The 25,578-nt window shown below is 46.5% G+C and overlaps 1 protein-coding gene and 1 pseudogene across 1 annotated transcript in view; both read right to left on the bottom strand.

Moving 5' to 3' along the window:
• Rab31 (RAB31, member RAS oncogene family) overlaps positions 1-25,578 on the bottom strand; it is a 109,945-nt gene that overhangs the window by 41,946 nt on the left and 42,421 nt on the right. The window contains exons 2-3 of the mRNA XM_021653540.2: positions 22,187-22,266; positions 16,764-16,845 (exon numbers count right to left, since the gene is read on the bottom strand). Of these exons, the coding sequence (XP_021509215.1) occupies positions 16,764-16,845; positions 22,187-22,266 (162 nt within the window). The remainder of the gene's footprint in view (positions 1-16,763; positions 16,846-22,186; positions 22,267-25,578) is intronic.
• Positions 4,051-5,933, bottom strand: LOC110558559 (small ribosomal subunit protein uS2-like; annotated as a pseudogene).

Below are 25,578 nucleotides of genomic sequence, written 5' to 3'. Positions count from 1 at the left end.
AGTAAATTAGAAGTTAACGTCTCAATAAAGCATCGATCAAGGGGTAATACTTGGGAAGGACAAAGAGCTAAGTCATTTCCAGCTTACAATCCATATCCGTTATCCCATACAAGAAGGACACGAGGGCACACACTCACACGGACTGGTGTGATAGAATTTCCAAGAGGTCAGAATTAATATCGATGGGAATAACACAGAAGATTCTCCCAGAAATAACAGTCACTATTGCAGGAGGTTGATAAAAGCTCTCTTATCAAAACCTCATTTTGAAAGGCTATTTTAAAATCAACACAGCAGATGCCAATTCAAGCTCTTCACAAAGTACCCAACAAAATATATAGACTGCAAATTTCAGTGTTCAGATAATTCCCTCTTAGGAGCCCACAGAAAATTCCGGAAAGCCAATTTGTCTCTTCAAAGACAAATTGCGCAGACGGTTACCTATGTTCTTTCAGCATGTGACTTTTTAAAAGATTTCATTTTTATTCTTAGTGTGTGTGTGTGTGTGTACCCCCTCATACGAACACTGGGCCACTTTTCACTGCTGAGCTATCTCACTGGCCCTGACTATTTGGTTTTTTTATGGTCATCTATATCATAAGAGAGAAAGTAAGGACCTTCAAGCATGTTGAACTCGGGCTTCTCAGCTTTTGTGGATAAATGACATAGTCAGCTTTCCATCGCTCTAAAAAGGTACCTGAGATAAACAATGCAAAGACAGGGTTATTTTATCTCAGAGTTTTGGGGGATCCAGTCCAGAATCAATTGGTCAGTTTTAGCCTGGAGTGAGGAGACGTCACAGCAGGAGCAAGACCACTCCACTTAATGAGGAGTCACAGAACAAGGGAAGTGGAAGTTAACAGGATTCCACACAGTCCCTTCAATAGCATCACCCAATGACATAAAGACCTCCTAAAGCCCCCCCCCCACACACACACCTTCCAAGAGCTCCACTGTGAGGATAAAACATTTCACACACAGGCCTTCAAGATTCAAGCTCTAGGGAGATATGATCTTTCTGGAAAGCAACTAGTCACTGCATTTCTTTTTATCTTTTTTTTTCAACATAATATTTTTATTGATCATTTGGGAATTTCATACAATGCACCCAATCATACTTACTTCCCATTTCTCCCAGTCTACCATTCCACCTTGTGCCCTCCCCCAATAAGAAACTTAAAAAAGAAGAAGAGAGAAAAACCACATAGGAATATATGTGATGCCCATATATTCATTGAACATGGTAAAAAAAACCCAGTGGCCAGCCCCTTAAAGAACACTGAGTCTATCCCCACCCTGCCAGAAGCCATCAGCTGTGGAAAGCTGTACTTTAGCATCTTTATCTTTTCAAGGACTCTCTTCAATAGCTTCCTGTCTGGACTGTTTCTTTGGACGGGGAGGGGAAAGAGGTTGTCATAGAAGCCTTCAATGTCTCTCATTCTGGAGTATGAGTCTGCGGTCACAGATACTACCGCAAAAGAAGCTTCCTTGCCTGTAACAGCCAAAGTCAGCACAGATCACAGACATCATCAGCATGGTCCCTGAATGTGGCACGGAACATGTAGGTCTTTTGAGGAAGTCCAACCTACCTAGACCACCCTAGACATCCTGTGGCTGCTCAGAACCAGAGCTCCAGGCTGCTGCACACCACCCCATTCTCCCTACTCGGCAACACGGTAGACACTGTTTCTAAAGCCCTACAAATGTCCAGGGTCTTTGATATGATCCCACCTCTTAGGGTAATAATGAAGACAGTCACAAAACCACCAGAACTCTTTCCAGTTGCGCTGACTCAAACACAGTGTCAATGTCTAATCATCAGGGAACAGAGACCTAGATTTTGGTTTAGTCCTACAAGATACGGGACTATAACTAAATTCAAGGTCTTAAAAAATAGCAAATGGTACCGGTACAATGGGCCACGGTGTTATATGAAGGAATGTGAAGAACAAATAGCCACAAGGTGCTGTTTGGGGGAAAAGGTTTCCTGATGAAATAAATTTGAGGAACACTACACATTCCCAGAGGCTGAGGAAGTATTACCAGTCCACCAAAAGTTACAAATACTTCTGGAGGAAGGAAATTTATTTTGGTTTTAACTAAAAAAAAAAAAAAAATCCTATCATTTTAAAACCTTTTTCTACTATTTGTTAGCTAATAGGAAACTATTGTTAAAATAATGGACCTGAGAACAACAGGAAGAGAACAGAACTCCTGAGGCCTGGCCTGGTTTGGTCTTGGTTTTCTCCTCTCTCTCCCCTCTCTCTCTCTCTCTCTCTCTCTCTTCCTCACACAGTGAAAGTATTATACCAGAAAATTCTTCAGGCAAAATTCAATAGCATGTGATGACTTCATAAATTTCACAGTAGCAAAACTACAAGTCAGGAATGAGCAGTAGAGGAAAAGACATGAAGTTTCCAAATAAACACAGTTCCAGCTGGGTCCTGCTCCCCAGATGAGAATTGCGCGCCAGACACTCTGGCTTCAGGTTCCGGATCTTGCAGGATGGATCCTGCAGAGAGTGATTTTCAGAGAGTCAGAGGCAGCTGGGGACAATGCTAGCTTGTGGCCAGTCTGCAGCTAGGCCTCAGGTGCCAACTCCCAATTAGAAGCTCCGGCCCTCCCAAGGAATGCAGAACGGCCACAGTCAAGGCCAGGGCACGTCAAGGGCAGAAGCCAAAAGGCGCCCAAGGCCCAGGAGGGCTGAAACAAAGACAAGTGATAGAAGAAAATTCCTGCCATTCCCAGCGTTCTCAGCTGGCACAAGTTGAATGGAAAAACAGTAATGAAGGAGCTCTCTGTCCCATTTTTACACAGACCTTCTCTCTTCACTGAAAAGAGGGCCTGGAGCGCCTAGTTAATATGCCTGCTCAAGCATCCTGACACCTGACAAACGGAGGAGGGAACTGAAAAGAGGCTGGGAGACGCGGACACAACTGATCACAATGGTTAGCGCTGAATAACGGCACCATAATGCCAAGGACTTGCTTTAATATTTGAGTTAATAAACTGTTTTTAACACAATACCTAATTTGTACAACAAGAAACACCTTTCTTATTTTTTTCTTTTTAATAAATATGTCGTGAAAGCCAAAAGTGTTTCCTCACGCTTGGGGGGGGGGGCGGTGGCATGTCTTTAATTACAGTGTTCAGGAGGCAAAGGAAGGCAGTTCTCTCTGAGTTTGAGGCCAGCCTGGTCTACATAGTGAGATGCAGGACAGCATAAACTACATAGACTATCTCAATAATAAAACAGGAGGGAGGGCTTCCTCAGCTCCAGGGATCCTTCCCTAGAACCAGCATGGCCTTCTTTGTGTCAGGCACAACATAAAAATCTTCTTCAATATGGATCCCAGCATCTTTCCATTAACAGGCGGCACATACACAGAGTTGTTTGTTTTGTTTTTGAGACAGTCTCACTTAGTAGCTCTGGCTGGCCTGGAACTCACTATGTAGTCCCTGTGCCTCCCGGACTTAAAGGCATGCACCCCCGCAATGAGCAGGCTGTGTGTCCTTGTTGGTCTTGTTTTTAGATTGTTTTATGTGTATGAATGAATGTTTTGCCTGCGTGTGTGTGCACCAAGAGTGTGCCTGGTGATCAAAGAGCTCAGAAGAAGGTGTCAGATTCCTTGGAACTGCAGTTGTAAACAATCGTGAGCCACCATATTAGCACTGGGAACCAAACCCAACCTTCTGGAAGAGTAGCTGGTGCTCTAATCTGCTGAGCATCTGTCTAGTTCCAAGGCTAGTGTTTTTATGAGACAGTAGAGGTGGTATAGCTCAGTGGTGGAGTGCCTGCTCTTAGCAGTATCAGGCCTCAGGTTCTATTCTCAGAACAAACGATGATGATGGTGGTGGTGGTGGTGGTGGTGATGATGATGATGGTGATGATGATGACGACGACAAAAAGGTGGTACAAAGAACTAGAATCTTCTGTAGAAATGCACATTTCTCCACTGCTTCCCAAGGTCATGGCCCTCAATTCAGATTCCTGGGTGTTGGCAAATACGGAAATTTCCTAAAAGTTCCTCGTGATAATAGTCACCCAAAACCTGCTTTTGCTTAAAAAAAAAAAAAAAGCTGATTCTACACTACATAAGGAAACTAAAATTGGAGTACTCTGCCTTGATTTGTGCCCGTCTTCTTTACTTTGGATCAAACTCCTGCTTGACCCTGAGTGGTACTGAAGCCAAAAACCATGACCCCGTCTTAGAGGGAGTAAGAGCTTATCCTGGAGCCATTCTTAGGTCACTCCAAATTCCATGTTTCAGTGAGGAAGCAGTTTAGTTTTCATACTTTTACAAAAGAAAGTCATAAATCAAGACAAGTTTAAAATCTGTTGGTGGGTACATCCCAGAGTCAGTATGAGAGAAGCTTTAGCTCTAGGCCCAACTTGTTAATATTATCTGGGCTTTGGGGTTGCTGGAAAGTAGCAGTCTGTTAAGTTACTACATTCCAAAAGGTTTGTTTGTTTGTTTGTTTGTTTGTTTTTCAGCTTTCAGGAACTTTATTTTCCTTCCACCTTTGCTCAGGTGTCTGCAGAGGAGCTCAGGACCACTCAGTGGTGGCTCCAACCCACTCAGTGGCCTGCGCTGTGGGAGCTGCTGGCCAGTCCTCGGTGGCCGGTTGGGCACTCCAGTCTTCAGTAGGGAACTGCTGGATGGAAACAGAGGGCACCTGCACACCCTCAGACCAGTCTGCCAGCTCAGGCTGGGTGGCAGTGAACTCAGGAGCTGGTGCAGTCCGTTCCCCCTGGAATTCCTCCTTGGTCACGGCCTTCTCAGCAGTAGCCCGTTCCTCCTTCTCAATCTCCTCTGGGTCTCTGTAGAAGTAAAGATCGGGCATAACCTCCCAAAAGTGCTCATGGGAGATAGTGCCACGCATGCGCAGTACTTTCTGGCCAGCATCCACCACATCAGGCCCACTGAGTGAGCTCCGTTGTTGTTGCACGGGACGGCAATGTCCACATAGTGCAGAGGAGAATCTGTGTTGCACAGAGCGATGGTGGGCAGGCTGACGTAAGAGGCCTCGGTGAGGGGCTGGTGCTCAGCCCTATGATCAGTCACCACCGGAAGCCAGGGCTTCCTGAAGACTACTTGCAACTGGGAAGTGAAGATCCCAGGTGTGAAGTATCCAGAAATTAGAGCCGCTCCAAGAACCAGCAGCAAACTTCAGCACAGCTCACCGGCCAGTGCTCCTGGAGGACTTGATGCTGACATCAGCAGGGTTCGCAGTGGTAACAACGGCCTGAGCAGCAAGCAACAGCTTCTCCCAGGTCCTCTTCAGGTTTATGATGTAGATTCCATCACTCTTCCTTTTGTAGATGTACTGCTCCATCTGAAAGTCAAGCTTGGTGCCACCTAAGTGGGTTCCTGTGGCGAGGAATTTGAGGACATCCTCCTCCTTCATCTGCAGTACATCAAGGGCTCTGGACACTGTGTAAGAGTCCCCTTTAAGTTACGCCGGGAATCAAGAACAAGAACAACGCCGTGTGGACCCGTCCCTGGGCAGCGTGGAAAGGCCCAAAAGGTTTTTGGAATGTCTGTTCTGAGGGCCAGAACTAGCCCAAGATAAGGCAACACTCCACCCTCCCCGCAGAAAGTGAATCCTAATCAGTCCACCGCTTCCTTCCAGAAATGCTGGTTCACAGGAGGCGTCAGGCCTCCTCAGCAGTAAGCAGCATGCTGCCTGCCTGCCTGATCTCCTACTCCATCTTCAAGGCTGAGGGCACAACCCCAACACTGTTTTAACCTTGCAGCAGCCTTGGTTCTGAGAAGAGCAGAACCCAGAGGAGCAGATCAGCCCCAGACAGGGCCATTACCCTGCGCCACAGGATAGAGCTCTTCAAAGACGGTGAGAGAGACTCTGGGGCGTCCTGAAGGACTGGAGTTGGCACAACTATTGACAAGGGCACCCTGACCAGGGCTGCTGCGTTCCCTATGCCTCCTGTCCCACTTCTTCTAGCTGCAAGCCCTTACTGCACTCCTCAAGCTGTTCTTCATGATATGGCCACGTTGATGCATTCTTCACTTCCCTCCCGTCCCCACTCCCATCGCTTCCTCGTCTGGTTCTCTGGGACAAGGCCTCAAACTAGGAACACAGCCATGCGCCACCACGCCCGCCTTCCTCTGCTCTTTACTGCCTGGTTTCTTGAGGGCGTACCAAGATGGGTAGGTGAGCCTAGCCTGGGGGTGCCTGAGCCAGAGTTTTGCCCTCAAATTCTGCTCCTACCATCGCCCTGCATTACCCTCCTGCGTCACCACATGCAGCTGACTTCAAGTGCACAATGTGGGCCACTAGCACCACAGAAAGCAGGGTGTGTCCTTCCCTTCTGTTCTCTCCTTTCTGCTCCTTCTGCCCGGAGTGAGGGAACAAACCCAGGAAATGACCTGAGTGGAACAGCACAGCCACAACCACTCATGGTGAAGAGGAGAGGTGGGGGTCCTCAAAGAGCTCCCAGTCACACAGGTGCACACACAGGGGTCACAGGGGTCACAACCTATTTCTCACCCCCACTCTCCTACCAAGACCTTTGGAACAAGTATATAACGTTGTCTTATGTTGCCATTGAAATTCTTTTTTCCTGCATGTGGAAGTCAAATGCTCAGACTTCCCAGCTGAGGGGCTGCTCAGAACAGACCAATGACTGATGTGGGAAGGCTCAGGCTACCCCGGGTAGCCATCCCTAAGCAGGTGGGTTTGGGCCACATAAGCAAGGCAGCTGAGTGCAAGCTGGAGAGCAAGCACAAGTAATAACTCCTGCTTGAGTCCCTGCCCCGACTTCTCTCAGTAAGAAACGTGACCTGGAACCCTAGGCTACCTCAACCCACCCCTCCCCGAAGTCGTGGTGTTCATTACAGCTACAGAAAGCAGACGAGGACGAGGACCATTTTGCCACTCTTTGTGCCTCTGAGGTTTGTAGCCTGAGTGGTATGGAAGTAAACCTGTTCTTTTCAGACTGAATTAATGCCAGAGCCTGTAAAGGGCAGAACCATCACAGGGCAGGGGGACTGACAACCTGCCACAGCGCCTGTTTAGGAGACAGCCATGGAAGGCCGTAGTGGAGAGGAGGGCCGGATGCAGACACTTGGAGAGATGCAGTGTAAGCAGCGAAGGGCACAGGGTCAGGCCCAACCTTGGTTGCTGGGGCTGGACTCTTTCACCTAAGGATAACTGCAGAGAGTGGCCGCCCTAAGCCTGATGTCAGTGGGCATCTAACCTCTAGGGCCGGCTGTTTGGGAGCTCACTATGGGTGGCCTGAGAACCTTAGCGTTCCAGGAGAGAGTTTGACTTGCGCAGCCTCATCCTTTCTGCATAAAGATGTGAGGGGGAAAAGCACTGAAAATTACCATGCAGCATAGACCACATAGCATCTTTATTTGCTTTTCCAACTCCACAACACACTCGGGACACACCCCCTTGGCTGGAAGGTTAGCCAGCTTAGGTGCACCAACCGGCAGTCTCTGAAGCCTGGGAGGACCTGCCTAAGGTCCAGGCAACATTCTACGCTGCTCAAGTTCTCTGTCATCCTGTGGCTGGTACTAGTACTCAGGCCGGCTTGAACAGACTTTCCTGGAAGCTCACACCTTGTTTGTTGCTGTGACAGCAGTTTGCTTTTCCATTTCTAGCAGACCTGAGATGGACTTCTCAGGGAGAAGATCTAAGATGATCCCCAAGCAAAACTGAAAGGAATTTTGACAGTAGTCCAAATTGTGTAGCCTGCCGCTGCACAAACAGCAACAAAAAAACCCGCAAGAAACAATAACAGCACAATCAAGGTAAGACAATGTCTCCAAAGATCTTAATTCTGTGCCACACATAAAAATCCTGAAATGGACAAAATATGGAAGAATTCAAAACCTCTCCTTGTAAAACTGAGCAATGACTTCAACAAGAGTACAAAGATCTGGGTGAAAATTCATGAACACGGGTGAAGAAAAAAAAATCAGTAATCCAGATGAGAAATTCAAAACAACAAAACCCTTGAGATCTTAGGAGGGAAAAAAAAAAAAAAAAACATACACACAGAAATGTTAGAAATGAAAAAAAATCGTGGGAAACATTGCCAGTACACACTACACTAAGTCAAACACAAGAGGCAATACCAGAGATAGACAACGGTAAGTTTGAGAAAACACTGCACTGAGATTGGGGATGGCAGGGGCGATGACACTCACACCCATTCTACGGAATGTATTACACACTGACTTTCTGTTACATGGTTCTCTGTCCTCTCTTAACATCCATACTTAGATCTATAATAAAATATTTCCCTAAATTTCCTTCAAAAAGAGATTGCAGCTAAGAAACATAATATAAAAGTATAGAGAAATCAACCATAAAATCAGAATTACCCAAAACTGGGAGGGTGAATGCACTCAAGCCCAGGACGCATTTAGGAGTTCAAACAAACATGGCCAGAGCAGAAGTCCTCTGTGGCACTTCATAGTTAAAAGGCTAAGAAGGAAAAAGGAACAGTGTTAAAAGGTGCAAGATAAAAAAGAATTCCAGATCACAAACAAAAGCCGCTCCATCAGAATGACGGCCTTTCAGCAGTGATGCTAAAAGCCAAGAAAGCGGAATAATAAGCAAGTGACAGCTGAGCGTGTGTGTGGATATAAATATGTATATATATGACAGCCAAAAGTTTTACATGTGTGCATGTGTTTACGTCATATACACATGTGTGTGTGTGTGTGTGTGTGTGTGTATGTTTATTTCTTAGTTGGTCTGAGTATCATTTGTTCCTTTCTTTCTCACAAAGAATGAAATAACATCATCTTCAAGGAAATAGATGGGACTGAAGATCATTGTGTTAAGTGAAATAATCCAGACTCATTCAAATACATTTCTCTCATATGTGGAATTTAAAAGTTTACTTATATGCATATATAATTATGTGTGGAGATAGTATAGATGATAGATAGGTAGGTAGATAGATAGATAGATAGATAGATAGATAGATAGATAGATAGTAGATAAATAATATGAAAGTAAAAGGGGAAACATATAGGAGAGAAACAAATCCCCTAAAGAGGATCTAAAAAGGGGGGGATTGGAGGGGAGCTTCAAGAGAGGATAATGAGGGGAGACAGACAAATATTCACTGTTTTCTTCCTTATACAGAATCTATGTATAATTACATACGTACATATGACGGGAAAGTAGAGAGAAAAGTATTTTGGAGGTAGGATACCAGCAGGACAAGAAAGGAGGGCAGGTCAAAAGAGGGTAATGGTTGGATGAACATAAGCAAATTATAAAGCTAGACATATATGAAATCCATTATTCTACACACTAATACAATTTCAGAAAAGAACAAAATCAGAGCACTCCCACTTCTTCTCATCAAATCCTAGCACAAAGCTACAGTCCTGAGGACAGGGGGGTACCGGTGTGAGGGTGAGGATCCACGTCAAAGCAAGCTAACTCGGAGTCCAGAATGAAGCCTCACAGTTCTGTCCAGCTGGTGTCCAGGGAAGGGGCCCAGCAGGTAAGCAGAAAACGAGCCACCTTTCCAATCAGTCCGGCTGGGACAAGCGAAGAGCCGGATGCGTAGACTTGGATCCCTTCCACATGAGATGCACAACTGTTGGCTGCACACAGAGCTTCGAGGCCCAGGCAAGTACTAACACTGCGAGAGCCCTGGGAGACAGTGTAGGCGCGCGTCTTGCAGACTCTGGCTGCTGACAGTGTAGAGTGGCTGCGACCTCGTGCATTGCTGGTGGGAGGCTGAGTGGCAGAGCCACTTTGGAAAACCAGCTTGGGGGTTCTTCTGGGTGTTGACTATTGGTACCGCATAGCCCACTGAGTTGACTCTTTACCCACGTTGCTAAAACAGTGCACACACCCACACAGAAACTCGGACATGAATGCTCACAGCACCATTCCCCGTAATAGCCCAAAGTGGAAATAACCCAAATGTCTGTAAGTCAATAAATAGATAAACAGTGTACAGTACAGGCCCTGAAAACCCAAACTATCCCAGTATCGGAAGATGGAGTGCCAACATGGTGTTGCAAGGTGGAAATCCAGTATTATCTTCAGGCTGCACGTAAAAGGTAGATCTGAAGCATACATAGATTTGTATGCTGAAACATGGGTTCTGCATCACATGACTCACAGGTATGCTAACACCTGACAATTAGTCACAGTTTGAGAGTGCACTCCATCATGGCGGAGAAAGTACGGTGACAGAAGCCAAGGCAGCTGGTCGCATTACAGGTAGAGGTGAAGAGAGATGAATCTGGGGCTTGGCATCAGCCAGCCCGGAACGTGCTGTGCAGCCCAGACTAGCCGTGACTCCCAGGGACCCACCTGTCTTTGCCTACTGAGCGCTGGGAGTAAAGACAGCATGCACTGCCAGCAGACCCCAGACCCTGGAATGTCACCATCCATGTTAGGGAGGTCTTCCTACCTGCCCAGGAAACCCCTCACAGATGTACCCAGAGGTGAGGCTGACAACGGAGATAAACCACCACAGGCCCCATTTGCAGACACGGCATTACATCTGTGCACACATTCCAAAACAAACCTGAACCATCCCCAATACTGAATGTCTCAACTAATGGATCAATGCCATCAAATATATATATATTAAATAAATATAATTTATTTATTTTTTTTTAACAGAAAACTTCTGGGCAGAACTTCCTACATCATGTGTAAGGAAATTCTGCAGAAAGATGTCTGAATAAAGTGGGTGATGTTGGCCCTCCAACAAACACTGGCAAGAGAACCCCACAGAGGCCCGTAGACGGCTAAATTACCAATCCTGACTCCATGGCTGCTTTTCCTGGAATCCATATTCTTACTCCAGGAGAGGCCTTCTCATTCTAGCCGGCCTTCCCCAGCAACCTCCAGCCTCTGAGGCACCTGAGAACCTGAGTGTTCTGAGTGAGCCATGGCTACCCAGCCCAGTGAACTGCTCGGTTGCTTCTGCAGCTTTTCTCGAAGTATAAAGTTTGGGCTTGTTTCTAACATTTAGAATCTTTGTCTTATGTGTGCAGGTATTTGTCTGTGTGTGTGGGTATGTGTGTGTGGCTGCAGGTGTGATGGGGCAAGACAGTGTGGAGGCCCTTGCTGAGGTCATTTCAGGATTGACGAGAATTTGATCTCCTTGATGGGAAATCCCATAGAAAATTATCCAGCTCTATTCTAGGAACCTGAGGCCAAGATGCTCCCACTGATTTATCTTGGCTTCTGTTAAACTGCTTGACTGTGCAAAACCTTCCCCTGCAGCTGCCCATCAAGATACCAGGATGTGGTTTTTGCCCTTAAAATATCCCTGCTCTAAACCAGTGGTTCTTAACCTTCCTAATGCTGCAACCCTTTGATACAGTTCCTCTTGTTGTGACTCCCCAACCACAAAATTATTCTCATAATTATTCTCATAATTCTTCATAATTGTGATTTTGCTACTGTTATGAATCATAACATAAAGATCTGATGTTTCCCAGTAGTCTTAAAGGGGTCCTGACGCAGAGGCTGAGAACCACTGCTCTAAATGCTTGGGCTACACTGGATCCAGAATGCCCGAGTGTAGTCCCAGACGGCTGGAATAAAGACTTTCAACTGGCTGCACACTATGTCTGCGTGGTCACCTCTGGTGAGCGCCCATGACACAGGTGCCCAAAGAAGCCAAAGAAGAAAGCCAAAGAGGAGCTGGAGATAGAGATGGTTGCATACTGCCTAATGTGGGTAATGGAAATAAAAGCAGCAAGTGTGCTTAACTACTGAGCCACCTCTCCAGTCCAAGCTTCCCGACTTTTTGTTTGTTTGTTTGTTTGTTTTGAGACAGTCTCACTGTGTAGCCCAGGTTGGCCTGGAGTTAACTGTGTAGCCCATTCTGCCTCAGCTGCTCTTAAATGATAGGACCCGCAGGCACAAGAAGCCACACCAGGCTCACACTTTTTAAAAATGGGTCTTCTTAAACTGCCTGGCTGTCCCTGAACTCACCTTAACCCCATAAGGCCTTCAAAATGTTTAGCCTCTTGCATCAGCCTCCTGAGAAACTGGGATTACAAACCTATGACACCAGGCTTGGCTTTCTTATAGTGTTACTAAATTTGTTCTTTCTTAGAAGTTTTCATTCTTAATGTTTCATTCATTTAAAAACTTTACAAGGGTCTAGAGAGATGGTCAAGAACACTTGCTGCACTTACAGAGTCCAGGTTGCATGAAGAAGCATGATTCGGGCATGACTGAAGCCCAACATACTCTTCAGCCCTGAAGAAATGGCTGCCTGTGCTCACAGAGAAAATAACTTGCAGAGCACGTGAATTTATGCCACAGATGTAAGAGAACTGGGGCTGGACAGCAAGCAGGGCACCGCCAGCAGACTGTGTGTGCCAGGCAGAAGCTGGCACGCCCCCCTCCCAGGTGAACAAACAGTAAATCGCTAACACAATGAGCGCTCAACCTCCGGCAACACTGAAACCCATGTCACTACATTGCTACAATATTGTCCCAAAGACATTGCCTGTTTAAATTCTGAAAGAGCAGAGGACAGTGGCAGATCTCTACAAAGACATAGGGTTGGGGGATGATAAAATCGACTAGACTCCAATAATTCATAAAACAGAACAGGCACAGGCAGCAGCCAGGAATTTATTCTTAACTCCTCCATAAGGTGACATCATTACAAGCGCAATTAAAGCTGGCAACAAGCTGCAGAAACAACCGAGAAGCTGGACAGACCTGAGACTCCATCAAAGGACACCAGACCTTTGAATACTGACTAGTGGTAGGCCAGCCCAAGAAGAACCAAGCCAGGCCACTAAGGGGAAGCAAGACTGACGCCTGTACGGACCCATAGCCCTGATCCCCACAGCCTCTCCTTTATTCTGAAAACATTCACCTGAAATAGTTAGCCAAATTAGAAACCCTCCCCGACCAGAAACACAAAGATGATTATCCCTGCCACACAGTGCTCCTGGGAATTATGAATGTAGGGCTGAGGGTGGCTCAGTTCCACATGCAGAACCATAATAATATACAGATCTACACGTACACATAAACATGTTACTATAATCAGTGCTGTCCACACCTGTAGCAGCCGGACGCTAAGAAAACACACTAAGGTTATTAGCAACTAAGATCACAAATATCAACTGGAATTTTCCTGGTGCTATTTTCCTTTGACCTAGAAACTGGGCAAGCTGAAACACAGTCAGGGGGACAGTCAGAACCGAATTTTATCCAAAGCTGCCGGCTCACACGGACAGCTAAGGCGGTATCAATGCCCTGTTTAGAGCACGGGGAAACAGCTGCTCCTAGAGCCAGGACCTCCCCAAGAAAGTTACCAATGCGCACAGAGGCGACCGAAGAATGACAGGCTGGTGCCGACAGTAGAACCCCCTGGGTGGATGATTTTGTTTTCAGCTCTGAGGCTTCTGTTACAAAAGCAAAAGAAAAGAAGACCCAGGACCCAGACTGTTCAGCTTTACGCTGCATTAGCCACGAGCAGCATGCTTAACCTCTGTGACTCAGTGACCTCAGTGGTCAATGAGGTAAGCACGGGTACCTCATGGTGCAGGGCCAGAAGTGACTGCTGACGGGGCACTCAGGATGGTGTCTGAAGTCACGAGAAACATCAGCAGGTGGCAGAGTGGTGCTGCTGCTCGCTCATGTCTGAGCCAGTCACCTGTGGAACTGACTGACCACCCTTCCCAAGAGCCAAGGCACGGCACGGCAGCGAGAAAATCTCAGTTAGGTTTCCACGACAGCCCACAGACAAAACAAACAAGCCAGTGAAAAACAGCCAACCGAATGCAAAGAAACCCAGGTGAGCAAAGAAGGGAGACCCCTCTACGCGCAGACTTCTATGTAAATGTGCTGCCTGGAATTTGCCAATCGGTGTCCACCGCCGAATGGCAGCTGAGAGAACGGCCCCAGGCCTGCACTTCATGAAAGTCTGTGCTCTCAACTAGCAGCACAAGAAAAGACATTTTAACGAGTTTAGCATTTGCAGGACAGGAAATTATCCAGTTCTTAAAATAGTCTTTAAAACGCTTTAACCTAAAAATACCAGAACTTTGGTTTTAAAGGGAGGGCTTCTATGAGATGAATATTACATGAGCACTAGGTTTGTAAGAATCAGATGATAAAAACTAAGGATTATTCTTCCATTGAGTGAAAGACGAGAAACAGAAGGCTTTTAGAGACAGACAAGAACATTAGGAGAATTAAATAGTTTATTAGAAGCTTTCCTGGCTAGTTTCTGGCCAACTAGACACAAGCTGGACTCATTCGGGAAAAGGAAACCTCCTCTGGGAAAATTCTCCCACTAGACTGAGCTGTGGAAGCATTTTCTTAATGATTGATGAGGGAGGGTCTGGCAATGCTGACCCCAGGCAGGTGGTTCTGGGCTGTATGAAAAAGCAGACTGAACTGGTCCACAGTGGGAAGCATGCAAGCAGGAAGGCCGGCAGTGTACTGAAGAAGAAGCTGAGAGCTGACACTCCGGTCTGCAGGCACAAGGCAGAAAGAGAGCCAGACTGGGCCTGGTAGGGGTTTTTGAAACTTCAAAGCCCACCCCTAGCGACACACCTCCAGCAAGGCCACACCTCCTAATCCTACCTACACAGTCCACCAACTGAGAGCCAGACATTCAAATAGATGAGCCTAGGGGGGCCATTTTCATTCAGAACACCCCACAGACTGAACCGAATAGATCAAGAAACAAAATCTACCCATTTTCTACAAGCAATATATGACTGGGTCAAAGAAGAAATCAAGAGAGAAATTTAAAAAAAATTTTTTTTTTTTTGAAATGAAATTAAAATGAAAACACCACACAACAAAACCTTTGGGACACAATGAATAAAGTCCATTGCTAAGCTGGGGACTTGGAGGTACAGGAACAATAGAGACAGAAATAATAGGGTACAAGTGATCTGATAGGGTAAATGGGAAAAACAGGGAGGGGGTCTAACTAGAGAGGGTGGGGAAGAAGGGGCAAAATAACAGCAAACATGTCTGAAAAAGTTATAAGGAATCATACTTTTAAAAGGCGCTGGAGAGATGGCTCAGTGGTTAAGAGCACTAACTGCTCTTCCAGAAGACCCAGGTTCAAATCCCAGCACCCACATGGCAGCCCGCAACTATCTATCATTCCTGTTCCAGGGGATCCAACACCCTCACATAGACATATACATAACAGTATAAATGGAATTTTCCCATCTGAGCTGACAAGGTTCCCTCCAGGAGCCAAAAAACATCTACCAAAACCAGGCATGAGGAGCTCTCTTTTGAGTTGTTGGGCAGGGTTGTCTAAGAGACTCCAGACACATTACAGGCTCTTGCTCTTGCCTTTGGTTGCCCCGCCCCCCAGAGGTGAAAACTAAGTCCCTATTGCACCGTGTTCTTCAAAAACACGTTCCAGAGGCCCCTGAGCTGGAACTGGGCTGAGAGCCTCCTCCCCGAGGACTAGCTTTCATGATACCAGAAGGGGCCGTACAAGCTTCCAAAGAAGGGAAGCAACCAACAGGCCCACTTGGCTGAGATGCCCAGGAACCAGAACAGCCACCACAGCACGATAACTACAGGTGCAGTAGTGGTGCACATACTTGGGCAGAAACCAACAACTGTCTCACTGGACTTAAGACCCACTCGAGGAGAGGGAAATCAAGCCTTGTCCCGGAAACCTAGCCACCTCCCCGGGGCTAGAAAAGTAACAGATCTTGGAAGAGGGCTGGACTGATCCAAGGCTTCCCCTGAGGCGCTGGTATATGCAGAAGAAACACGTTCCTTCTCTGAAGCCAGGAACGTGTTTGGCAGAGCTGGGAAGGGCCTGGGGCCAGAGCTTCAGATCCTGAGAACCCAACTCTTCCCACGGTAAGGGGCTACGGCTATCGGTCCTGAAGCCGCTGCGTGCTCTGCAAGGCTCTTGAGATGCCTGTGTTCCCCTTGTGCAACGCTGTTTTACTTCCTGCTGCCTTCAGCTGCATGGTGGTTTCTGCTTATTTTGTCCCCGTTTTACCCCTGAAACAGTATATTAAACGCTGTACTTCTTTTTTGTTTGTTTTGTTTTTTGAGACAGGGTTTCTCTGTGTATCCTAGACTCACTTTGTAGACCAGGCTGATCCCAAACTGACCTGGATTCACTTTGTATGCCTCCTGTATCCACACTTTCCCATCTTCTTTATCTTCTCATCTCCTCCACCTCCCACTTAGGACCCTGTCACTGAGGAACAACTTGCTGGCCCAGCTCAAGCTATGGCCACCACTTTACTGAACCAGCACAGTCCCTACCTACATTCTTAATATTTGTCCTCATACCCACAGGTAAATGTAGTCCTCGCCCCTCATCCAGGAAACTTCTCTTTATGACAGACAGATGGAGACCATCACAGAAAGCCAGCACCAATTAAAAATGAACAAGTTATATTTTTATGTAAGGCAATTCTGGCTAAAATAACAACTTCTAGAAATACCATACTTATTCAAATTTAAGTAAAGAGCAGGGATTCATTTAAAATAACCTGTTAGGTTTTTGTTTGTTTGTTTTGGATATGGTTTTGGTTTATTCAAGACAGGGTTTCTCTGTGTAGCCTTGACTGTCCTGGACACATTTTGTAGACCAGGCTGGCCTCAAACTCACAGTGATCTGTAGGTGTGTGCCACCACACCTGGCTAGCTTTTTATTTCTTAAGCTCTATCTCATAGCAATTGTTTTCAAACTTTTTCTGTATATTAAAAAAAAAAAATGCAGAAGGTAGTCCCATTCTGTCTCTAGGAAGCCAGAAGCAGCACGTACTTACCCGCTCCTGACCAGCAGTGTCCCAGATGAGGAATTTATGAAGTTCATTTCCACAAGGCACAGTTTTGGTCATAAAAGATGCCCTGAAAAAAGAGTCAACCCCCTGCATTAGCAAATCTCCAGAGACTCATGAACCCAAGCTAGTGTTTGCCACAAGAGGACCCCAAGAACTCTTGTCCCTAAAAGGCAGTAATGAGAGTGATACCATGGCAAATGAAATAGTCTGTATTTTATATAATCCAGCTGGAGTTTCAAAACATAAAGAACGTGTGGACTGGAGGGATGGCCCAGTGGTTAAGAGCATCAGCTGCTCTTGCAGAGGACCTAAGTTTGGTTCCTAACAATTACACAGCAGCTCACAACCATCTGTAACTCCAGGGGATCTGATACCTTCTTCTGGCTTCCTCAGCACGTATGTGTTGTGTAGACACACATACAGACAAAACACTCACACCCATAAAATAAACACAAAAATCTTATTTTAAAAAATGCATGCAGGAACAGATTCACTTGTCCTAGAGTAATATTCACTGGATGTCAGGGAAATGTCAGATGTCTTAGATATTAAAACCTATTTCTTATAGTGTGAGAAAACAAATCTTATTTTATTATTTTAAGACTTTGATTAGCTGAGCAGTGGTGGAGCATGCCTTTAAATCCTAGCACTCGGAGGCAGAGGCAGGTGGATATCTGTGAGTTTGAGGCCAGACTGGTCTATAGAGCGAGTTCCAAGACAGCTAGAGGTGTAAGAGTGTAAACCTGTCTCAAAAACCCAAAAACTAAATAAACAAAAACGAAGACTTTGACTTGGAAATGTGAAAAGAAAGCCGTCTTAACTTACTCCCTGTGCTGACGTGAATCCCGTATCAGCAGGAGGTAGCAGAAGAATGTATTTAAATCTCAGCCTGTCTGCATAAACACAGGGAGTGCCTTAGTCAGGATTTCTAAGACTGCAACAAACACCAGGACCAAAGCAACTTGGGGGAAAGGGGTCTATTTGTCTTACCCTTCAAGACCATAATCTATCATTAGAGGAAGTCAGGGCAGGAACTCAAGCAGGGCAGGAACCTGGAGAGAGGAGCTGATGCAGAGGCCATAGAGGGGGCTTCTGACTGGCTTGCTCCTCATGGCTTGCTCAGCCTGCTTTCTTATAGAACCCAGGACCACAGCCTCAGGGTACTACTACCTACCATAGGCTGCCCCTCATCACTGATTTTAAAAATGCCTTACAGCTGGATGTTAGGAAGGCATTTTCTCCATGGAGACTCCCTCCTCTCAGAAGACATCAGCCTGTGTCAAACTGACACAAAACTACCCAGCACAGGGATAAATAACAAAAACGTATGCACACTTCTATACAAAAGGGAGGACTGGACCCAGAAAGACACACATGGTATGTCCTCACTTACAAGTGGATTTCAGCCATATAGTACAGGACAATCATATTACAACTCACAGACCTAAGAAGATAAGCAGCAAGGAGGACCCAACGGAGGATGCTTAACTTCCACTCAGAAGTAGAAAATATAACAGACTGCAGAAGTGGTTGAAGAGAGGGAACAGGGTAAGAGAGGGAACAAGGAGAGAAATGAGGGTGGATATCAGAGCTGGGGAGAGCGGGGGCAGGAAGACAGAGGGCTTGCAGAGAGAAGAGAAACCTTGGGCAGGGACTTCTCTGGGACAAGTGGGAGACCTAGGACAGGGTATGGAATAATTTAGCCTGAATATTCATGGGATAGAAGAGCACCCAGAACTGGGTGGTGGTAGCATACACTTTTAATCCCAGCACAAAGGTAGGTGGATCTCTGTGAGTTCTGTGAGTTCAAGGCCAGCCTGGTCTATGTAGTGAGTTCCAGGACAGCCAGAGCTACACAGAGAAACCCTGTCTCAAAAAATAATAACACTGAAAGGCTAATTGCAGAAGCCTCAGGTGAGCCCTGGCAGTTCCACACCCCCCGCCATACACACTCACAAAGGTTAACCTCTGCTGTCACGTGATCAACCCACAACTGGAGTGAAGCCAGAGTCTGGGTCACCGTGTGACACGAGTCAATATTATCTACCACGCATCTCTTTGAAATCAGACCTTCCAGACTACTGCTAAGAGCAAATATATCGAAGAATAGTACTACACCCCACCACGCATGTGGCCAATGCAAGCCTTAACCTCTTGAATGCTAGGATCACAGGTATGGGCCACCATGTTTGGCTTTAGCCTTATTTCTTAAAAAGCAAATATCATCCACTTTTGGTACATATGCCAAATTTGGGTCATGCCAACCTATACATGTATGAGATGGTCTTCTCTCCAACCCTTTTCCCTCTTTCAAATTTTTCCATTACAATAGATAGAAAATGACATCTCACACTTGTTCTCATTACACTCTGCTGTCTAGACAGGTCACTCAATTTCAAACATCTTATGAGGGAAGAGGGGGTCTCAGAAGACTCAGACAGGAGGGGAAACCCAGCAGTCTCAGGAAATAAATGAAACTCAGAAGACCCAGAAAGTTCCTAAAACTTAGAAGAATCATAGTACAGGCTAGGAAGATGCCTCAAGAAAAGAGTACAAGTGGGTGCCACCAGGCCTGAAAACCTGAGTTTGATCCTCTGGATCTCCACAGATCAGACGGAGAGAATGAACTCCCTCGAGTTGTCCTGTGACCTCCACATGTACACGGTGGCAAATGTGCAAACGTCCCCTGTACTGAGAATTTTGGTATTTAAAAAGCCAGTTATGTTACGTGAATGTGTTTGTTTTTGTTTTAATCCCAGGTGTGGGATATGGAGCTGCTTCAGATTTACCATAGACGCTGACTATAATGTGCCTTCTTCTCTGGCAGGGGTGTGATCTTTGCCAGCTGCAGGTAGTTTAATTCTGGGGATTCTGGAGACAGTATAAATGGGAGAGCTCTGAGGGCCTGTGGTGGCTGCTGCTCCCTCTGCTGCTACCCCAGCCGCTGCTGGTCCCTGCTGTTGAAATTACTCTTGCTGGATTGCTGGATATTCTGACAAAAAAGATTAGACTTGCCCCTAGGAACCTGATGACCCTAAATAACAGGAAGCAGCCTAAAGAGGTCTATGTCCTCTTTCCTGTCTAACCTTCTTTCTTGCCTACCTAGTGTTAGGGTGTTGGAAGGGATTGGGATGGAGAAGGGTAGTAGATATAAGGAACCAATAAAATAGCTATAAAAAAAATGGGCCTACACTCCCCCAATAAATACTTTTTTTATAATATAATAAAACAAGATTCACATGGCAACAATACTGTGCAAAGGAGATGTCTGCTCATAGAGCTGCGGCATACATGATCACGTGTGCAGACTTTGCGGGAAACTCTAGGGATGCAGCTTTCATGCCTGGACATAGCCCATGGCATAGCTGTCTTTGAGTCACCTATGTTTCATAGTCGGCGTGACTACAAATATGAGTCACCGAGGTGACGTGGGCCAATGCTTCTGATGCAGAAATAATGTCCTTTTACAACTGTGATTCTGATGGGAAGAACAAGATAGGCTTTGAGAACAGACTCGCATGACTTGTCATCCATCTGTCTGGTTGGTTTTGGTGGTGCTATGATCAAACCCATGCCATACAAGCACTATACTACTGAAGCCACACCCCCAGCTCTGCCTACCTTGGTCAAGTTTGCAGCTCTGTGGCCACCTATGTGCTCTGACCCAGGGAAACTATCACATTAACTCTTGGGTCAGGGACTTGAACTGAAATGCCCACAGGCTCAGGCAGGTAACATAATCCAATGAGGCAGATGAGGTGAGACAATCATACTGACAAAATAACAGTAACACTAAGTCACAGGAGACCCTGAAGCTTCAGAATCTGTCAGCCCGTACATGTGCCTACCTGGCTGCTTGGCAGATGGCCATACCTCACTCTCTGCACCCGTGGATCTCTCAAGAGAAGCCAGAAGGGGGGTGGGGCATACCTCAGTTCTTCAGCACTGGCCATGGTGGAGAGACACCTGAGGGAGCAGTGGAACACACCACTGGGTGTGTCCATGAGGGCATTCCCAGGAACTATTAGATCATGAGAGCTCTGGCCTGATGAGTAGATTAACTATTTGACAGGTTTATACTATGATGGCGTTATTGAGAAGTAGGAAGGAGGGTCTAGGGAGAGGAAGTGAGTCACCAAGGGCATGTCCTTAGATGCTGTAGCTTTCCTTAGCCTCTTCCTGTCTTCTTTGCCCCCCATTTCTTGGTCACTACACAGTGAACAGCAGCTCGCCTCCACTACAGGCTCCTGTTGCCTAACATATAGAGCCAAGCAGCCACCAAAACAAGCTCTCCTCCTTTAAGCTGTCTTCTCAGGTATTGGTTTACTGCAGGAAGGAAAGTAACTGACATGCTGGCTTGAACTTCTTAAAGTGCCATAAAGGGGCTAGAAGGATGGCTCAGAGGTTAAGAGCACTGGCTGGTCTTCCAAAGGTTCTGAGTTCAATTCCCAGCAACCACATGATGGCTCACAACCATCTATAATGAGATCCGGTGCCCTCTTCTGATGTGCAGGTGTACATGCAGGCAGAACACCATGTAAATAACAAAGTAAACTCTTAAAAAGAAAGAAAGAGAAAGTACCACAAAGGCTAAACAAAAGGAACCCTCAGGCAAGACTTCTGGTTCACCAAGTTAACAAGCTTTGGGATAGATAATCAATCAAGGCTTTGGAAATTAAGAATTCCATTTCTAGCATCCTCTAATAAATCTATGTTTTAGTCAGGAAGTTTTCCTGGTAGCCTTATTTTTTTCTGAAACTGAAGGTTAGAAATAATCTCAAAATTCCAAAAGAGAAAATATGAGTGCAAGTTAACTATGTCAGGGAAAAACCTAGGAATTCTAAAGCCCACAGGAGAGCTGAGTCTTTCTGACACCAGAAGACAGTGAGGAGCAAAGCAGGCAGGAAGTAGAGCAGCTCCCATAATGTACTGAAGCTCTTAAAAGGCATTGCAACACCTATTAGACATTGCAACCACCAAAAACCATGTTGTCACAGAAAACTTAAGCAATGGGGGGAATGCTCAGCATTAGATTATGCCAGGAAAGAAAAAATGCTTCATTCCACTCAGACTTTACACTTCCCCAGTGTGCAGTGGGCAACTTTTCTGGCAATTAAAACCAGGCAACGTAGCCACCCATCAGGAGCTGGTGATGCACACCATCTCCCATCTGGAGATGAAGGCAACCGCTTTTCAGATCCATGGTCTTGCCCTTCAAGAGGAAGAAGGTTGGCATGGAAAAAAAAATCACAAGAGGAATAGCTCTAAATTTCTGGAGTTAGGATCAATTCTCACTGGTGAGGTTAGAAACCTTTGTCGTAAAAAGAAAGGATGTTAAGAACAACAACAATACACACACACACACACACACACACACACACACACACACACACCATGCTGGCACTTACCCAATGGTGGGGCTGATGTTGTGGTCAAAGTGGTCCTGGACAAACCGACACACGATGCTTGATTTCCCGACCCCCGTGTCCTAGAAGAGAATGAAGGCACAGCCATGAAAATCCACCAAGTCTGACATGGTATAAACACATGACAAGGGGGTGAACTACAGGAGCAGAGAAGGACATCCACTATTCCCTACTAGAATATTCTATGATGTACGTCTACATCATAGAAAATAAGCACGGCAAAAGCGGCTTAGAAACACATCTCACATCCAGCAGCAAGGAAGGGTCTAGAGAAGATCTGTGGCATCCTGCCACGTTGTTTTCCAAGAGAGAGAACTGATGTCTTCCAAAGTCACATTGTCAGGTTCATCTGCATCTAGGGAACACCACGGAAGACCTCTAAATCCCTGTATTCCCAGTGTCTCCTCAGAGTGGGTGATATTAACCTCTGGTTTTGCTGCGTTCTGTAATGGTCTCTCTCAGAGCTCTTTTAAGGAAACAATTCTTTAAAGTTGATCAGGACAGGAATCCCTTACACAATGGAAATCAAACACAGACCTGTGCCTCTACTTCCTTTCTAAGCCCTTACAAAGAGCTTAGAGAACAGGCTCAAATTCACAAGGTCACAGAGACGAGCCCAGACAGATGGATGATACCAACAGTGCCTCAGGGAGAGACTGTGCCTGAGACAGAGTCTGACCCAGCAGGCCTGAGGCTGGGGAATCAGCACGCCACAGTGTGCAAGGCTGAAACAGGTGTTGCTGGAAGGCAGTCTAGGAAGCAAGAGGCCTTTTTGGAAAACCAGGACTTGAGACATCATGAACATGCAGGAAGGAGGGGGTTATATATGTTTAGGCAGAGAGAGCAGGAAATTCCCTCTGGGTAGAGGGGGTTGAGTCCCACATACAGGTACCATTGTCTCCCGATTAAAGAACATTGTATGCTCCAGCCAACAACCCCAGAGCTTCCAAGCAAAGATGGACTGAACCTCTGAAACTAAAACTAAATAAACCTCTCCTGCTTTGACCTTGTTTGTCATGGGTATTTTTCCATAGAAACAAACAACAACAACAACAAAACACCTGACTAATTCAGATCATTAAAAGATGTGTGTGTTCTCATAAGTTAGAAATATGACTTTGTTCAGTTAGTTATCTATTCACTTATTTATTTTGAGTGTCTAGCCCAAGCTGGCCTCAAGCTCATTATAGACAAGGATGGCCTTGAACTGTTCCTTCGACCTCCACCTCTCAGGGAGTGCTAGGAAGGCAGGAGTGATGTACCACCAAGATTCCTCACTAGAGATCAAGCCCAGGGCTTCACGAGCTTTACACGCTCTGCTCCTACCAACCAAGTCACATGCCTACCCCCTCAAGGTGCGATTTTTAAAAGCCCAAAGTATGAGGCTGATGGACATGGCTTGGTAGATAAGAGTCCTTGGTGTTCTTGCGGAAGACCCGGTCAGTTTCAAGCACCAACACAAACATCTATAATTCCAGTTCCAGAGGATTCAGAGCCCTTTTCTGGCCTCCACAGGCCATGAATGCACACGCAGTGCACATAAAACACATCCTGGGAAGACACTCATATATACATGTGAGCTCCCCGGGCGAGCATTCCAGATGAGAGGACACGGCATCTATCAGGGTTGGTACATGGCGGGGCGGAGACACCACGATACCCTGAGAGCCAGGTCAGACAGTACTAGGAAGGAAGGCCTCGGACCAGGAGAACTATGGGTATTTCTAAGTGGCAGTTTTAGGGTTCAGAGTAGGATGAAGTCAGGTGTTACCTGAAACCATGTGAGGGAGAGAGCGTGGAGCAAGCCAAAGAGAGAATAGTAATTAGTTTTTAAAAATTAAAAAGACTCTATTCACGGCCACTGCTGCCTGCAGCCTGCACTCTCCCAGGGACTCTGGTCCAAGTTCACTTGCCACCCTCCCAGCGACAACTCATTCTCCCTCCTCAGCTGTTTTAAGCCCTGTCTACAGACGAACTTCTTCATCCATGCCACCCCCGGAGGCATGGAAACTCCACAGCTGCCCTGCCCTGCCCTGCCCTGCCCTGCCCTGCCCTGCCCTGCCCTGCCCAGGAAGGCACTGAAACAGCCCAGGCTGCAAGCATTCCTCCAGGGGCAACTGTGTCCTAGAAGGATGCGGACCCACCCTAACCGTACCCAAACCCTTTTGGGGTTTTTTTTTTTTTTTTTTTACATCGTGGTTCGTGGTTTAGGAATTCTTTCTCAGGGACTTTCCATCCATTTACTCATTCCTCCCTCAAGCAGTAAGCGTCTCCCGAGTCCTGCCTTCTCTGTACCCACAGCAGGCTGGGTACCACAGACACCAGCCACCTCCCTGGTTGGCAGACTCCACCGCAGGGAGATGCCTGCTGGAGTCCCAGACGCAGGCGTGTCCGAGCTCTCCGAGGGGCCCACCATGTCACCCCCAGCACCCAGGGCTCTGAAGCAGCCTCTCCACCTGGCTCTCCTCCCTCACATGTTTTTAGGGCACAACCAGGATCACCCTATTCTGTACCCTGACGCTGCTGCTTGGAAACGCCCACAGTTCTCTTGGGCCAAGGGCCATGTACTTCCCTGTACTCCTTCCTTCCCTGTACTCTCTGGCCTGGCTCTCCGGGTGATCTGGTGTCTCCACGCCTGCCATGCACCAGCTGCGACAGCTGCATCCTCTCAGCTGAGATGCTCACCTGGAGAGCTCACATCCCCAGGGGAGGGGGGGCTCTGCTCCAACTCCATTCCCAGCAGAGCCCGCCTGAAGGCCAACCTTCAAAATACCCTTCACACTGAAAGCGCTAAGCCATCTTACCTTACGAACTCCACTCCTCCCCTTCTACAGGCCACCCTGGTGAAATGCAGCCAGATGCCTGTCAAACATAGACTTTGTCTCGTCTTACTTTTGCATTTTGACTCAGTGTAGAGAAGCTACATCTTATACAGTTTATAGGAAAGGTATAACAAAATATGTTCATTTCAATTTGGTAAAAAAAAAAAGGGGGGGGATGTTCTATGAAGAATGGGGCTAAGAAATCTGACTGATGACAGGTGGAGAAACAGCTTTTGGGAGGCCGTCGTTCCACCAATGACCACAAGGGGAAGACCTGCTCCCCTGCCGGATGGAGAGCTCGCAGAGCCTTCCTTTTCCTGCCAGGACCTCACCTGGATAGATCCCCACAAACAACTGGACTGTGACCTGAATTCATGGCAGAAAAGACCACTGAGTCACAAGGGCCATACATGGAAAGAGGAGTAGAGAGCAAGAAGGAACAAAACCAAATGTTGTCTTTTTTTTTAAATCCTTCTAAAAAGACAGAAATTCCAGCACTCAGGGAGGCAGAGGCAGGCTGATCTCTGGGTTCCAGGCCAGCCTCACCTACAA

This window comes from Meriones unguiculatus, chromosome 15, assembly GCF_030254825.1.
Source record: "Meriones unguiculatus strain TT.TT164.6M chromosome 15, Bangor_MerUng_6.1, whole genome shotgun sequence".
NCBI classification, from domain to species: Eukaryota; Metazoa; Chordata; class Mammalia; order Rodentia; family Muridae; genus Meriones; species Meriones unguiculatus.
The sequence above is the reverse complement of the archived record's forward strand: the minus strand, read 5'-3'. Positions and strand labels throughout refer to the sequence as shown.